Source organism: Convolutriloba macropyga, chromosome 10, assembly GCF_964194025.1.
Source record: "Convolutriloba macropyga chromosome 10, txConMacr16.3, whole genome shotgun sequence".
NCBI lineage: Eukaryota > Metazoa > Xenacoelomorpha > Acoela > Convolutidae > Convolutriloba > Convolutriloba macropyga.
Window position 1 is genome coordinate 2,981,461 of NC_134477.1, and position 16,408 is coordinate 2,997,868.

At 35.4% G+C, this 16,408-nt stretch overlaps 2 protein-coding genes across 2 annotated transcripts in view; one reads left to right on the forward strand and one right to left on the reverse strand.

The window, feature by feature from the left end:
• The window catches only part of LOC142348366 (sideroflexin-1-like), a 134,568-nt gene that overhangs the window by 84,052 nt on the left and 34,108 nt on the right, over positions 1-16,408 (reverse strand). Inside the window, exon 2 of the mRNA XM_075399687.1 lies at positions 8,761-8,871. The gene's annotated coding sequence lies outside the window, so the exon portion shown is untranslated. The remainder of the gene's footprint in view (positions 1-8,760; positions 8,872-16,408) is intronic.
• LOC142348524 (uncharacterized) overlaps positions 1-16,408 on the forward strand; it is a 111,151-nt gene that overhangs the window by 77,403 nt on the left and 17,340 nt on the right. The window contains exons 10-14 of the mRNA XM_075399898.1: positions 755-3,520; positions 5,362-5,777; positions 9,610-9,699; positions 12,251-12,396; positions 12,882-12,987. Of these exons, the coding sequence (XP_075256013.1) occupies positions 755-3,520; positions 5,362-5,777; positions 9,610-9,699; positions 12,251-12,396; positions 12,882-12,987 (3,524 nt within the window). The remainder of the gene's footprint in view (positions 1-754; positions 3,521-5,361; positions 5,778-9,609; positions 9,700-12,250; positions 12,397-12,881; positions 12,988-16,408) is intronic.

Consider the following 16,408-nt stretch of genomic DNA (forward strand, 5'->3'; position numbering starts at 1 on the left):
TTAGCACTGAGTACCCGCTTTAATAACATGCATTTATGAGTACCCACTTTTTACACGCATTTATGAAACCGTGCTTACATGGCTTAATAAATATTTTAGAAGTTTCATTTCCTATTCATTTAACCAAAATAGTTAGCCCGCATTTAGTGCCGCTCACTTGTAATGCAATTTTATTAACATATTTTGTTGATAATCAACAAAAAGAAATGCTGTAATTAGAATATCAAAATAACGTGATGGAAGTCAGTTTTATGATGACCAACTAACTCCTGTATATATCAGTCGGAATAGTTTTAAAACCATAACTTGCTTTCTCAATTGAATTTGACCATTAGAAAAGAAACAAATCGTTTTTTTACAAGTTAAGCACAGCAGCGGCAGATTCGGCAAGCTAATGAAGATTTTAACCAACTCAAACAATCACTTAGCTATCTTATTCAAGCAGATAGCAGCCATTAACATAAGAAAAATTCTCCTTATAAGCAATGCAGTTTGCGCTAGAAAATGGTTTTTATAGGAGCAACAATCTGCACCATTGATGATGGCAAATACAAAATCACATTTCTTAAAAAGGAAAATTGTATAATTCCCGAACATAACTAAGTTAAATATCAATGATTGCGGATAAAACCTAAGCAAATGTATTATCTACATCACAAAAAACACAAGACGCTATTTAGCAACAGACATTTCAAAAACCATGAATAAAATCCACTATTGGCAAAAATAACAACCAGTTTCTAAATTTTTGTAGAGCAATGGCAAGAACACAATCAACATCAGCAACAAGAACAACTTAAACAACAAAGACGGCATCAGCAGCAACAACAAAAGCAGCAATTTCAGGTGCAACAAAATGATCAAACACAGCAGGATGAACAAAACGAGCAACAATTACAACAAAATGAACGACTTCAAAAGCAGAGAAACCAAATGTTTCAGATGCATCAAAAACTAGGAGAGGATCAACAACAACGACAATTGAAGCAACAAAATCAGCATGTACAACAACAAAAGCAGCAAAAACAAGAACAAGGGCAACAAAAACAGAGTCAACTTGTGCAGGAACAGCGACGAAAACAAAATTTACAGGAGCAACATCAGCATCAAGAAATGCAAGAGCAAAGGAAACAACAGCCACATCAGCAACAACTGTCGAGACAAAGACAAGAACAAAATCTCCAAGAGCAACAAAATCTGCAAGATCAAGAAATACCGCAGACACAACAACAACAACAACAACGTCGAAGAATACAGAGACGAAACCAGGCCTTGAACAAGCAAGAACTAGAGGAGGGGTCAAAAGGTCACCAACTGCAGGAGCAAGAAATACAAGAGGAAAGTAACCAAAAACATCATCATCAACAACAATTTTTGCAGAAAGAAGATCATCGTCACATGCAGCACCACCAAAAACAGACGCAGCCAAATTATGACCAGCAACTCTTCAATCAAAAACAGCAGCAATTCAATAGCCAACATTTTGAACAAAATCCACAATATGATGAGCTCAGTCATGACAGCAATGACGAAGTAACATCCCTATCCACAAGCGCCAGTGTGAGAAAGACTTCAGGCTCTAAGGCCAACAAATTAGCAGAAATTCGTCGACCAAGCTCACAAGCCAGCTACTTTGGCTCACTTCGAAAACCCACATATGATGTGACCCGAGGCACAAGGCCCTCTAGGAAAAGCTCGGGCATCGCTATCAATGAAACGGGTTCACAAAGGAAAAGTGACATCTTAACTAATGGAATGGGAGCTACTAGAAGAAGTTCTGGTATCGTAACCAGTGAAATGGGGGCTCCTAGGAAAAGTTCTGGTATCGTAACCAGTGACATGGGGGCTCCTAGGAAAAGTTCTCGTATCGTAACCAGTGACATGGGGGCTCCTAGGAAAAGTTCTGGTATCGTAACCAGTGAGATGGGGGTTTCTAGGAAAAGTTCTGGTATCGTAACCAGTGAAATGGGGGCTCCTAGGAAAAGTTCGGGTACCGTAACCAGTGACATGGGGGTTCCTAGGAAAAGTTCTGGTATCGTAACCAGTGACATGGGGGCTCCTAGGAAAAGTTCTGACATAGTAACCAGTGATATGGGCGCTCCTAGGAAAAGTTCTGGCATAGTAACCAGTGAAATGAGGGCTTCAAGGAAAAGTTCTGACATTGTAACCAGTGATATGGGGGCTCCCAGGAAAAGTTCTGGCATAGTAACCAGTGAAATGGGGGCTCCTAGGAAAAGTTCTGGCATAGTAACCAGTGACATGGGGGCTCCTGGGAAAAGTTCTGGCATCGTAATCACTGAAATGGAGGCTGCTAGGAAAAGTTCTGGCATCGTAACCAGTGACATGGGGGCTCCTAGGAAAAGTTCTGGCATAGTAACCAGTGATATGGGGGCTCCAAGGAAAAGTTCTGGCATAGTAACCAGTGACATGGGGGCTCCTAGGAAAAGTTCTGGCATTGTCACCAGTGATATGGGGGCTCCTAGGAACAGTTCTGGCACAGTAACCAGTGACATGGGGGCTCCCAGGAAAAGTTCTGACGTCGTAACCAATGAAATGGGGGTTCCTAGGAAAAGTTCTCGTATCGTAACCAGTGACATGGGGGCTCCTAGGAAAAGTTCTGGCATAGTAACCAGTGACATGGGGGCTCCTGGGAAAAGTTCTGGCATCGTAATCACTGAAATGGAGGCTGCTAGGAAAAGTTCTGGCATCGTAACCAGTGACATGGGGGCTCCTAGGAAAAGTTCTGGCATAGTAACCAGTGATATGGGGGCTCCAAGGAAAAGTTCTGGCATAGTAACCAGTGACATGGGGGCTCCTAGGAAAAGTTCTGGCATTGTCACCAGTGATATGGGGGCTCCTAGGAACAGTTCTGGCACAGTAACCAGTGACATGGGGGCTCCCAGGAAAAGTTCTGACGTCGTAACCAATGAAATGGGGGTTCCTAGGAAAAGTTCTGGCATCTTAATCAGTGAAACCGGATACAACCGACGAAGTTCACAAGGTAGCCATACATCAATTCCTGGAGCGGAATCCGGTTTACAGCGAGCCGGGCAGCAGCGAAAAATAAATCAGAAAAACGTTGACCAGAACGAACAAAAGATGGGCGACATGAAGTTACATGGTGAAGAATTGGAGGAAAAAAAGAAAGAAAGAGACGAATTCAACTATCTTGGTCAACAAGACGTCAATAAACTTCAGAAAGAAAATGAAGAAATAGCCAAACAAGGAAATAATCTCACGTGTTATGAACGAAAACGATTATCAAGAGAAGCAGGGCTTGAAAAATTACCATCAAAACAAGTTACAGCACAGACAAGCGACCTCAGCAATTTGTCATACGATAGTGGCCAACAACAAGCCGCGGATCTTTACAGTAAAAATCAACCAAAAGTTGATGAACGAGACAAATTAGAATCACGTCGAGATCATTCAAAAGATGCAGACCATTACAACCTGCCAGATAAACAAAAGAAGGCTTTAGATAGAGCTCATCTCGGAATCCACAAGAGGGACTTAACAGGCAATTGTAGTTTTTTCTTGAGTAAATTAAGATGAAATTAATAGCTTAATAAATTGCATCAAAAACTTACAATAATTGCTTCAAACTTCGTTCGAGAACAATTAAACGCGTATCACTAGAAAACACATATCACCTTCTCATAAAATCATGAATCAAATACAATTAAGTCAAAGATATTTTTCGAAAATAAACGCAAAACCGTGGGTCATAGCTCATAAGTTCTCTCCAAACTTCAGAAAGCAAAGTTGACAATGTCATTAAAACCGGGTCTTTCCCCCCATTGCGCCCACACGAAAACATAGTTATTACCATAATGGGGTAATTCTAAGCATAACTATAACCCAATAAGCAGGGTTGACTATAATGGAAAGAAACAAAAAATATCAGAAAGTGAGCGATATCGATACGTTCAACACTTGTCTTTTGAAACCTTGAAACATAAAAAAAACTTGTAACATTACGAAGTGTGTATCAGCATCAACAATTCCATTTGAAAGACAGCTGGAAAGCAGGTAACGAAAATTCTAAAATGTACTGCATGAGAAATTTCTATCAAAACCAGGAAAAATATTTCTAAGAATATCGTAACCAGGAAAAGATGTTAAAGAACAAAAGAGCACCAATCTAGCTCATCGCTAGATATCAGAAATTTAAAAAGATATATTAAGCTTGACAAACTTAATTTGTTTACTTTTGCCCTTTAAGGTCCTTTAGTCCTTTTAGGTGAGAGCCACTTTTAAAAACCACGTCTTTCCATAGCAAGAATAAAATCAACACTCTTCCTTTACAGTTATGTGCTTTCAAATGAAGATAAACATTTTTGGGGTAAAAATTGACAGAAAAAAACAGGCTAGCATGGAGTTCTCTTCTCAATTGCAGCAGTTCACACCAAAATTTGTATAAAACTTGCATTGGCAATGAAGACAAAAGAATCTTTTATCAGTTTTCTTAAGACAAATTGTTCACTTCGAACTTCATATTTTTATTTTTTCAAGCACAAAAAGCCAAATTAAAGAACAAACATCCACAGCACAGAAGCTGAAGCAAATTGCGATAAAAATTGAACAGATAAACGTCACAGAACTTAGCGTGTATTAGAAACGTTTCCGCATGTAATAGTAAACAAAATAGCAGTTGCAAATTTCACTCAAAAAATTTAGAAGGCGACAGTTTTCAAATGAAGATTCCGAAGGCCAAAGACTAAAAACTGCAGAGATAGAAATTATTAACTTCAACAAAAAAATAAATGACAGCCCATTTTAGTTGAATGAGTTAACTTCACCTGAAGACAAGATATCAACGGCTAATTAAAAGCTAGTCCTGCGTAAAAAAAGTAATTGATTTTGTCTGAGACGAGCATTCAATAAAATCAATTGTAGCAAACGCACAAAAAATACCAATGAAATCTTAATACTATTTACCCGCTTCTGGTTTCAACTTCTTTGACAGAAAGAATTTATTTCTCAAAATAAAGAATGATACAAAAAGGTTCTCGTGGATATTTCTGGTTATATTTTAGTTATGATGTGCTAAATATTTTGAAATAACCAAACGTTAGCAAAACACATTTTTCAGCATGCTCGAGCAAAACTTGTTTATAGAAATTAAACGCGAAAATGAGCCGCTTAGCTTTGGCGATAAAACCGCTTCGCAACATTTTGTCAGATTATTTGTTTTTCCTGCACTATTTGTCTTTTCTTCTGTTGCGTAAAACAATCCTCAAAGATTACAACAATAGCTGGAAATGCAGTGAAAGATTTTTTCAGGAACCGATATAATATAATTCATTTCATATTGAATTGAAAAAAAAAGAATAATATGAAAACAATTGCTGTGTTAAGCTAGCAGCCAAGACCAAACTCTTGAGCCCACAATTTCAGTTTCAAGTACAGATTGGGACAAAAAAATATCACAGAACGAAAATGGAAACGATAGTGATGAACAAAGCGAAACGGAAGACGACTTTCAATTTCCACGAAATGGCCAACCGGTTAACATTCAAAAACGTGAACATCTGTCAAATAATCAGTCAAAAATACCGACAGAAATTGATCAAAAAGAAACTATCCAAATCCAACGAAGGCCAGAAAATGAGAAAAAGGGGGGAGACTTCATAAGCGATGGCACAAAAAGTGAACAAACGTTCGCACATGAAAGCGAAGTAGAAGCTCCAGTAGGCTCACTGAGGCCATTCAAAAAGCGCAGGAAAAGTGAGGATTCTACAAAACCCGATTCGGTGATAAAAGCAACCAAAAAAGTAAGTGTGTTTTCCGAATGTGACCTCAAGTTCATAACAAAAGGATCTATTTTAGCCTAACTTTCCAACTTAGTGGGCATAAAACTTTTACGCCCCTAAGAGCACGTCCTATTTTTTGCATAGTAACGCGTCGTATAATAACATAATTTGTAAGGGGGGGGGGGGGGGGGTGGGGTCAATAGGAGTAACAGAATAGATCACAATGATGACCCTGAAAAAATTAATGAGCTTCTGACGGCCACCTGCTTCATTATAAAGTAAATGTTAGCCGCGCACTAGCCTTAAAAATGAGAATTCATCTAATACTTTTTATTAGCCAAACGCAAAAAAAAACTTCTGAAAATATTCCGATCGGGCTAACCCCAACTTGACAAGAGTTGATGATAAGATCGAATTCCTCGAATAATTATGTGCATGGCTCTAATTATACTCTAATAAGTTCTGTGCCGTTTTCAAGAAAAACACTCCTAAGAATAGGAAAAAGGGGCCTGTAATAGAAAGGATACAAATATTTGTAGACATGTTGTGCATCAAAAAGTGCATGCGTAAATACTTCTCAAACTAATTTAAACTACCTACAACGAATAATAGCGACATAAATACCAGCTTCATTAGTACTCTAGGAAAAGAGTACATAGCTGTAACGATACTCTAATAAAATTTTCAGTCTTCTCAAAGGAGTACTATAAGAAAGGAAGCATTTTTACATCGTACCTTGGTTAGCTTAAGTATCGTAAACTCGCCTGGTTAAACGGACTTTAACATTTTGTGTAGTGATAATAAAATCAACTTGCGCTGATTAATCAAGATGTTGATTGGCTTGCTGTTCCAATCTCCTTTGAAGAACATCAATAAGGAAATAGATTAGTATACTTGCGTGACAATTCATTATATCCATAAATGTTTCCTATCAAAGTTTACAGAAATTTACAATGGGATAATTATTGTAGTAGAAGATAGGATTTATGATACAAAGAGGCTTGTAATGTGCGTCTGCACATTTGGAAATGTGCGTTTGCACATAAAATTCCGATCCCGCTCATCCGCATTTTTGGCATCTCTACCAAATGAGGAACATAGAAAACCCCCAAAATTAAGTATTTTTCAAAATAAAGGTGTCTAAACAAAGATTGCTTCCAACGCAAATAACTCAGAATATGTCTTATGTCTACAAAAAGACCGTCAAATATAGAAAGGAATCAAAAATTAGTCAATTTTTTTTGCGAAAAATCCGTGTCAAAGCCAATAAATTCATAAAGAGTTCTTTAAAAACATTAAATTTTTTACACCTGCACCTTTCCTTCAAAACAATGTCATATGCGACCTGTAACTGACAAGACGAGGTAACAAATAGACAGAAAAAAAAGGCAAAGCTAGAAAAGTTTTTTTAATTTTTGAAAAGAATTGTTTTCAAAGTCATTAAAGTCATCAGCTATCTACTCAAATCAGAATAAAAGCTTATTTAGACATCCATAAGAAGCAAATGAGACCTGTCATTATCCAGGAATTTTCATACGACTAAAAAGACAAAGTAAAAACGACAGTTGTAGAAAAAGTTAAAAATTCAATTAAACTCTTCGAGAAAGGGGTGTCGAAGCCGCTAAAACCATAATCTATGCATTTAAAGACTTTTATAAGTTCAATTGTGCCTTATTTTGAATGCGATTATCGTAATATGTGAGCTGTCAATAATGTGATAAAACGAGGAAAAAAAACGTGAAAAATGGGCCAATGCTTGAAAATATTAAAAAATGAAATCTAGTAGTATCAAAGCCGTAAAACCATAGTTTAACACGTAATACCGCAACGAAAGATTAAATTTCAAGTCAGTAGAAGGAATAGGAGGAAGCATTCTTTCAAGGCTGACACTACGCTACACGTTTACCAAATTAAGAGGAAAAATAATAGCAAAGTTCAATAAGCCATGGTTTATTTAAAAATTAAACATTTTCAAAAGTCAAAACGACCACAATCTTTCGAGTAAAGAAACTGGATAAATTAATTTGGAACTGCTTAGGAAGACAATTGGACCTATCAACAGGGAGCTCTGATTTGAAATGAAAAAAAGGCCGACTGATTACAATCCGAACTATTTTTGGATTGTAACAGTCAAAGACTGGACCAAATATAGCCTTTCTATTGCTGTTCGCCCATTAGGAACACTCAATTGTTTCAAATGTTATAGACCTAGATAATTTGTTAGTTAAAAGATCAAAAATAAATGCTGCGTTTTTGATAATCAGAGCAAAAATCGGCAAAAATTTAATTCCAGACTACTCTCAATTGAATTGGAAGTAGGACTGGCTCCCCTTGTAGTTTAAAAAGAATGCGTTGTGTTAGTTGTTTATGGGGGTGTACTTCCGGCCAATTTAATCAAAAGTGGACTAAAGAAGCTTATTTTGGACAATTTTTGATGAAAAAGGCTGAATTTTGAAATATTTAGCCAAAATTTTAGCCAAAAAATGAAGTCAAAATAGTCAACAATACTTTTTGTTTTTAAAAATAAAATCAAATTTTGAAAAATTTTCAGATACTTTAGCAAAATTGACAAAATTTTAGACAAAAAGTCCGGAAAAAGTTAATAAGAATAACGCAAATCGGTCTAATATTCACAAAAACTTAAACCACGATAACTCGCTCTAGAAAACCGAACTTAAAAAAAAATTAATTGCATATTCTACGCTGGAAGAGATTTTTAACGATACCACTCACAACTCTCAACGATGAATATATCGATCGGTCAAAATTGACTAAACAAAAAAACCCATCTGAGTATATAGTTCCTCCCCCCTCAAGAGGGGTCGCAACAATAATCTTTAAAAAACAGGGATAATTAAATATATCAACTTAATAAAAAACCGGCGAGATTACTATGGAATAATAGACAAACAGACTATAAAGAGTATCAGGGTTAGAAAGGGTTCCAAAAAAGATCAAAATATTCTCATTTTTATCTGTTTTTAATTGATTGTAAGTAGCTTACCAGTGCGTTTTCTGAACCTCATGCTGTGACTGTTTCGTAGCTGAGAAGAGGCACCTTCACCAACTGTTTTCTCTGAAGTTACCCAATATTTGTGTTATTTGCATAGGTGATCTAAAACATTTAGAGAATAGAATTACTTTGCTATCATTGACTAGTGTCGGGCTTCATTTCAACACGGTAGAACCTTGTCTCCAGTTCTGCCCATTAAGTTATTTAATTCGTGATAGTTAATTATTTCGCTGAAGTTGAGCATAAGTAGTTCTAACTATAACTTAAACTGATCGAAATTTGTTGAGAAGCAACTGCACCACACGAAAACGTAATACAGCTTATGATTACAATTGTTCTAGTGTCACCAGTTTTTTAGCCGAAATCATGAACGCAAATACCATTTTAAAATGCACTCACTCTCTCCGCTTGATCGAACTTTAACGCAATAATTATGTTCTGAAAGACAGAAAAATTGTTCCAAGTACCATTAGAGCCCCTTTCAAGAGCATCGAAATTATCTCATTTGCATTCTCTAATAACGAAAATAATAAAAACAAAAAATAGCTCTAATTCACATCTCTAAAGTTTTATCAATTGGGTACACTTTTTCGAAGTCATATGACGTATACTAGAAGTCATAAGCCTTTAATGATTGTATGCGTAAGCAGCGTGACTAAGAAACCCACAAATCAATCAGAATTTCACAAATCAACTAAACTTTTCTTTTCAGGAAAGATTTTTAATCGCAGCACGACTTTCATTTCATTCATGATTCATTTCACAATTATTCACCCATCACACATTTATCTAACCTGAATTTAGCATTTTGGTATTTAATTAATTAATTAGTTAATTAAGTTTGGAACAATGCCGGTGGTGAAGAAGGAGAGTAAGAACAAGGTCGAATCAAGCAGCAGTTCCGAGTCTTCTGATACTGTTAAACAAACGGTAAGTTTATAGATCTGTAAAAAGTCATATCCTTACTCTCAGTGCTATTTCTGACCTCTTTCCTAATAATAAATACTATTTTTTCCAAACATGAAAAATATGAAAATACACTCATTAACAAAAAAGATGTTTATAAGACGTTGTGAAGTGCCTGTTGTGGAAGCACATTTTCTGAACGCTTCAGATTTTCGTTGCCTTTAAAATTTTTACGAATCGACTGAAAACGGATAGAATTTAATTGCTTGAAATTGTAGAAATATGACAAAGTACTTAACAAAAAAAAAGTCCTGATAGAAATTTGCCAGTTTTCCTTAAGCAGCAGTAAATTGAATTCCACGTGAAACCTGTTCAACTTGACCACATCTTCATCATTTCAAGCAAGTAGAATTGGGTCTTTCCCATTATAGCTCCCCATGAAATTATAGCCCCCCATTATGCGATTGGGGGGGGGGCTATAGGTTATCTGACCACTAAGCTGGGGGGGGGGGGGCTATAATGGGAAAGACCCGTAGAATTTAAGAGCATCATGATCAAGTTAAAAAGACCTCACGTGGAATTCAATTTACTGCTGCTTAAGGAAAACAGGCAAATTTCAGTAAGGATTTCCAAGTTACTTTTCCAAAACAGGTTAATTAAAATTCTATCGACTTTCAGCTAATTCATGTAAATTTTCAGACAAACGGATATCGGAATGGGAGCGAAAATGCTCATCACAAGAGACAGTTTACCATTTAATTTTGCTATCTGAACGTTTACTTTTGTTATCGAGTGTATATCCAGATGGTTAAATATTTCCAATAAATTGAAAACAAAATAATACATTTGAGGAAAATATTGATAAATATCAGTATAGATATAAATAAGGCGTGAATGATCATATCCGTCGGTTCACCAGAATGCTCTCAAGCTGAGTAAGAAAAAAAATTGATAGCAGTTATTCAAATGTAAAACAGTGTCGGTTTCCTTCACAGGCAAGTTTGTTCCATTTCTCAATGCATTTTTTATTATCAATGATAATTTACACAGCGCCAAATTTGTAGAGCACTAACAAATTTGCAAATTTTACAAAACAAGAGAACAAAACAATTGATATAACAGAAACAAAAGCCAAGCAAATTGGCTCATCTTTCATTTCTTTAATAAAAATTGTTCGACTCGCTCGTTTTGTCGAATTTGAAAGCGCTTTGCAGATTTTATCCTTCGGGTTTTCGATACGTGAGTTCGACTTCGTGCTTTTGCCGCATAAAACAGATATTGATACCTCAGTCAATCTGTCGGTCTATACTTATTTTCATCCAAATTTCACAATAAAACTAGAATGACAAAAAGATGCGATAGTACAACTGATTTAAAAACTTGTAGTTTCATATAAAATGTTTTTGATCCCTGACTAGAGATCTAGAGATCGAAAAGCAGCTGCCATTTTGTTCCGAACAACAATTGCATTCAAATCTGACAAGTGCCATGCCTTTTTGGCATTTGGTAGAAAGAAAGCTTCCTAGCTTTAACATAATTGCACTTTAAATAATATAAAAAATCTAAAGAACGCTGAAAACATTTTTTATGGTGGTCATTAGAAAAATGTTTGCAAAATTTAAAAATCGGATACTTTCAAATTGATCGTAAGTGCGCCACTTGTTTAACAAATACAATCATCAGATGGCAAAATGTGAAGTAAACATTTCTCAGTGGAAAAAATTAAGCTTGAAAAGGTCAGAGAACGACAAATTCAAGAATTATTTTTTCCGAGAAGCAGTAAAATTTTTCATGGGAATTTCGATAGCAGACCCCTTTTTATCTTCAAAAGATTTTAAACCGGGAAAATTTCCAGAAAAATCTTAACTAGTTTTTTTTTAATACCCGCCGTTCACCTTTCAGTGGCTAATATTTAGGCGCTCTCTCTTTTACAATTCAAAGAACTTGAATTTCAAGATCCCTTCACACATTTTGATCATTTTGGAAGTCATATTGAAGAAATGATTTTGGTCAAGCCGAAACGGGAAGTGAGGTAAAAAAGCGACTGGTTCTGCAGCAAGAAATTTTCACTCTAATTTTTAAGAGGAGAGAGGAAAAGAAGTTTTAACGCAAATTCGCTTTCTTGCTGGTGGTTTTTCGTTCACATGCGGCAATTTTACTATAATTCTTTTATTTCAATTTTTTCATCGGACTTTTTAAGTGGTTTTCCGACCGAGCCCATTCCTTGTCATTTCAAGTTGCCAATTTTTGTTTAGTCGCTGAAAAATATTTCAACAGCTAGAGCACACTGCTAGTGAATATTAGTATTAAGCTTTTTGTACTACAATTAACAAGCTTTAACATGTTTATCGAAAATAATGAAAATGTGGACTAAATTAGAACACTTTTTGACAGTTCAGTCAGTTTTCTCTTTATTTTTTTTTCACTAACTGTTTCAATCCCAGCGCCCGTCAGCATGGTCAACGGCGGCTATTTTCCAGCAATCTGTCGGCTATAATAAAATTGGAGGGGTGAAAAATAAACGGTGATATTCTGCTAGAAACTGTATTTAAGCACTGTGGATTTGACTTTTCAGGGCGAGCAGGAGGTCGGTGGGGATGTGACTACAGAGCCAGAGGAATTGATCCAGACTCATGGAGGAAGTGCCATAAGTAGCCAAAAGTACCCCAGTGCATTCCGACCGTCACTCGACACGCCACCTTCTGCAGGATCTAGTGTCAGGTAAAGAGACAAACAAATATTGGACCTATAGAAAAGAAAATATTGAAAAACTTGATCAAATGACTCGTATTCCGAGTTTTCTCGAGTTTATTAGAAACACAGGGTTAATTGAAATAATCAACAATTCGGAATCAGTAAAAACTCGAATTTTTGGAAACATTTTCATTTTCAACCAAAATCTTTGTTTTCATTTAATCCTTAAACTCGTATCTTCAACCAAAAATTATCGTTTTTCACGAATTGCTGTCGTATTTAAGTACTATATTCACTGAGAAAGAAAAAAAATAAGGGGCATTTTACGATCCTACTTTTTGTAACTTATTTGAGACTATAAATGGTCGCTGAAATATTACAAAACTTCAAATTAAAAAACATTTCCCCTTCATAACTTTAATTCCTCCTTAATTCAAATTCTCACTAAATTAGACAAAGAAAACGGTTTTTATTGAGCGGAGATATTTTCATGTGATCTTTAATTTCTGCAGAGAGCATTCGGATTATGTGGAGGTGGGTGGCACTACAGTTAGAAAGACAGGAGAGGGTACCCTGCAACCAAGTGCCCTATCAGCGACACCCGCCCCAGATGAAGAGGTAAAAGCAGAAAAATCTTGAACACCTCATATGTCGGAAATTCCTCTGATCATCTTTGCAGGTTTAACGAGTTAGATGAACAGGTTATTACAATACTACTTGAGTTGGCTCTTTTTCCATGGTATTTAGCGGCTCAAGGGAAGTTTCTTTGATCAATTTTATAGGTAAAATTCTTTCTGACAGTCGGCAACTATCAAACCTTGAACAAGAATTTAAGTTTTTTTATAGAAGGGATGGCAAGTCAAATTCTATGCATAACAGCACACTGCTTAAATATAAGTTATTCAATAATACATAAATAATATTAAAAATTAGATGTTTTTTAATAGCCGCACAGCGATAGCTGGGGCTATTATTGGCCTTCTCTTGGTTTTTTTACAATTCAAAGAATTTGAATTGTATTGGGGCGCTGTCTTTTTAAGACTCGAAGAGGAGTAATGGAGAAGTCCTTTTTTTTTAATCAATTTTATTGGAGTGATTTTTGAAGCGGGAAATGATACGCGTGAAAAAATTTGGAGTGATTTTGGTGCTGAACAACAGTGGAGAACGGAGCGAAAAGAGAGTGGTTTTTGTTCGTACCGCTGTTTTTGAGAGAGCGAGAAATTGATGTGTGAAAAAAATTTCTCTAATCGAGCAAAATTTTTTTGTTCACGTGCGGCATTTCAAAGCAGTTTTTTCATTTATTTTCGTTAAGAGGTTTGGTCATGATTTTGTATTAATTTTAGGCTGGTTTCGGTAGTGGTTTGAAGGTTGCTGGAAACTCATATGAATTTTATGATAATTCGGAGGTTTTTAATGTATTTTGCTGATTTTCGGGCTAATTTTTGCGTTTTTTTGACGATTATTTTGTTTTACTGGCTCAAATGGGTATTGAAGAAATCCCTTCTACTTGAACAATATTATGATAACAATTGGTTACGGTTTTATGGGTAAGAATCCTTTTTTGTTGAGAAATATGACAAAAAAATGGCGAAAATTGGAACTACTTTTCATAATTTTTTTTGCAGTTTTTCGGTTTTTTCCTGTTTTTAGCTCAGTTTTTTTTTGCCTATTATGACTTGCCTATTGTTTTGTGAGCATCTGGATACCCTATTGGCTGAAGGGAATTTTTCTTTTGATTTATAAGTTTTTTCAAATACTGAAAAATTTAGTAACTTTTTCCAGTTTTTCAGTGAAAGTTGTTTTTAAGAGCTTTTTTTCATAATTTAGCGTAAAGTATTTTTTCAAAATTCACATAACTGGTTTTTGTAAGTACTAGTTGTTTTGATGAATTTATTTTGGCATTTTTTCGGGATCTCAATTTATAACAAAATTTGATCAGATTTTTCATATTTTAACAGATATGATTTTATTGTTTTAACTTTTTCGTTTCATGACTTTGTTTCACGATAATCATCATTTAGTGAAGGCACGTTTTGTTTGATGAGTAGTTGGATGGCGTTTAAGTGGATTTTCACTTCCAGTCGTTTCCGGAATTCTTCCGGCTATTTTTTTTAAAGATCTGTTCACACATTTTCATGATTTTTGAAGTCAAATTGGAGTAGTGATTTTGGTCACGCCGAAACAGGAAATGGAGCAAAAAAGCGAGTGGTTTTGCGGCGGGAATTTTTTTTGCTCTAATTTTAAAGTAGAGTGAGAAAACGGTGTTTGAACAAAAATTCGGTTTCTCGGTAGTGGTTTTTTGTTCACATGCGGCAATTTCACTCTAATTTTTGCTGTTTTTTTCTATTTTTTGGATCGGATTTTTTTCTATATAGTTTTCACAATCCACTCACAGCTCATTCTAAGCCTAGTTTTTTGTTTGAATTAAATTTTTCCTTTCTCGCTAGTGGTTTTTTGTTCACATGCGGCATTTTGACATTGATTTTCTGTTTATTTCTTATTTTTTTGCTCTGATTTTTTTAAAAATGGTTTTCTCAATTCACTCAAAGTCCATTCTAGGTCTAGTTTTTCTGTTTAGTCGATGAAAATTCTTTGAATTGTACGTCAGGACTTGTCCTGCTATGTTTTTTTTGTTTCGTCGTCATGATTTTTGTTACGATCATATGACGTCACAGCCACTTTTTGTTCATTCGTTCATGCAATTTCAACAGAATTGCATGTGTGACGTCATTTTTCGCTCTTAGTGGAGCGAGTTTTTTTGTTCATGCGCGTGATTAAATTTTTGGTCACACTTGACTTACCTCACTCTCAAAAATTACTTCCCCACTTTGAAATTGACTTTTATTTACTTTAATTCAAAGAGATAAGGTCAAATGGGTGCGTGTCACTCTAAATGAAGGTAATTAGACAGCAGCTAATAGAGGCAGCAAAAAGATATACAGATTTTTAATCAAAATATAATATATCAACCTTCAAGGAAGAGATGAATTTTTTTGGTCTGTCTTTTTGCTGTTTTTTTGAGACTGCAGATCTACGAAGCTATTGCGGCTATTGTCTGGCAATCTGCCAGCTATGTTTAGTAGTTTGTATTAGTACGAATGCTTATTCAGATTATAAAGCAACGTTAATTTTAAATCTAACATTCCTCCTGATTTTAAAAGCAGTTTTAGTACAGAAGGATAAAAGTATCGTTCACCTCTATTTTGGCTCCCTGCTAGGCATTTGTTTTGGTAAGGGAATGTTTTCAAAACATACTTGTACTCGGTGAATCCTCGCGAACAACTATATCCTCTTGCCATAATTTTTTGTTCTTATCAATTTCTAATTCATAAATTCTCTCAAGCAGAATATTTTTTATATAAAGCGTTTCTTAATTTGCTCAAATAATATCTAGATAAGTCATGAATTGGGCCTTAAGATTGTGTTTTTTTACAGAAATCAAACCGACCTGTTTACATTTTTCTTGCCAATCGATATTTGGCGAATTAATATAATATGCAAATCAGTGAGAAATTTCGTTAATTGTTGCTTACTGATGCTATTGATTTGAAATTCTTTTTCCGGTGTCTACAGTTTTTACTGTGTATACTTTTTAGCTTTATTGCAAATTAAATGCTTGGTTGATTTCGTATACCTTGTTTTTTAACGCAACGTTTATCTATAATGGCAATGATTTGGAATTCGAAGGAAAGTAGTCACGCTTTATCTAATCTATTTGGAAAATGCTTTGTTGTTTTTTTTTTCAAAAGACCTGTCTCAACCGTGTCAAGGAGTTATAATCATTTGCTGCTGAATTGCACTTAAGCAGTAACAATATCATTTTTGTGCCCTTTCTGTGACCACTTTGGCCTTTCGAGCATTTACAAAAGTTAGTTCCAGTTGGTTGATAGCAGAAAGTGTTTCTATTGCAGTAACCATATCATTTTTGTGCCCTTTCTGTGACCACTTTGGCCTTTCGAGCATTTACGTTAGTTCCAGTTGGTTGATAGCAGAAAGTGTTTCTATTTGACAGAAAGTTTAGAAATGAATTGTCTTTTCT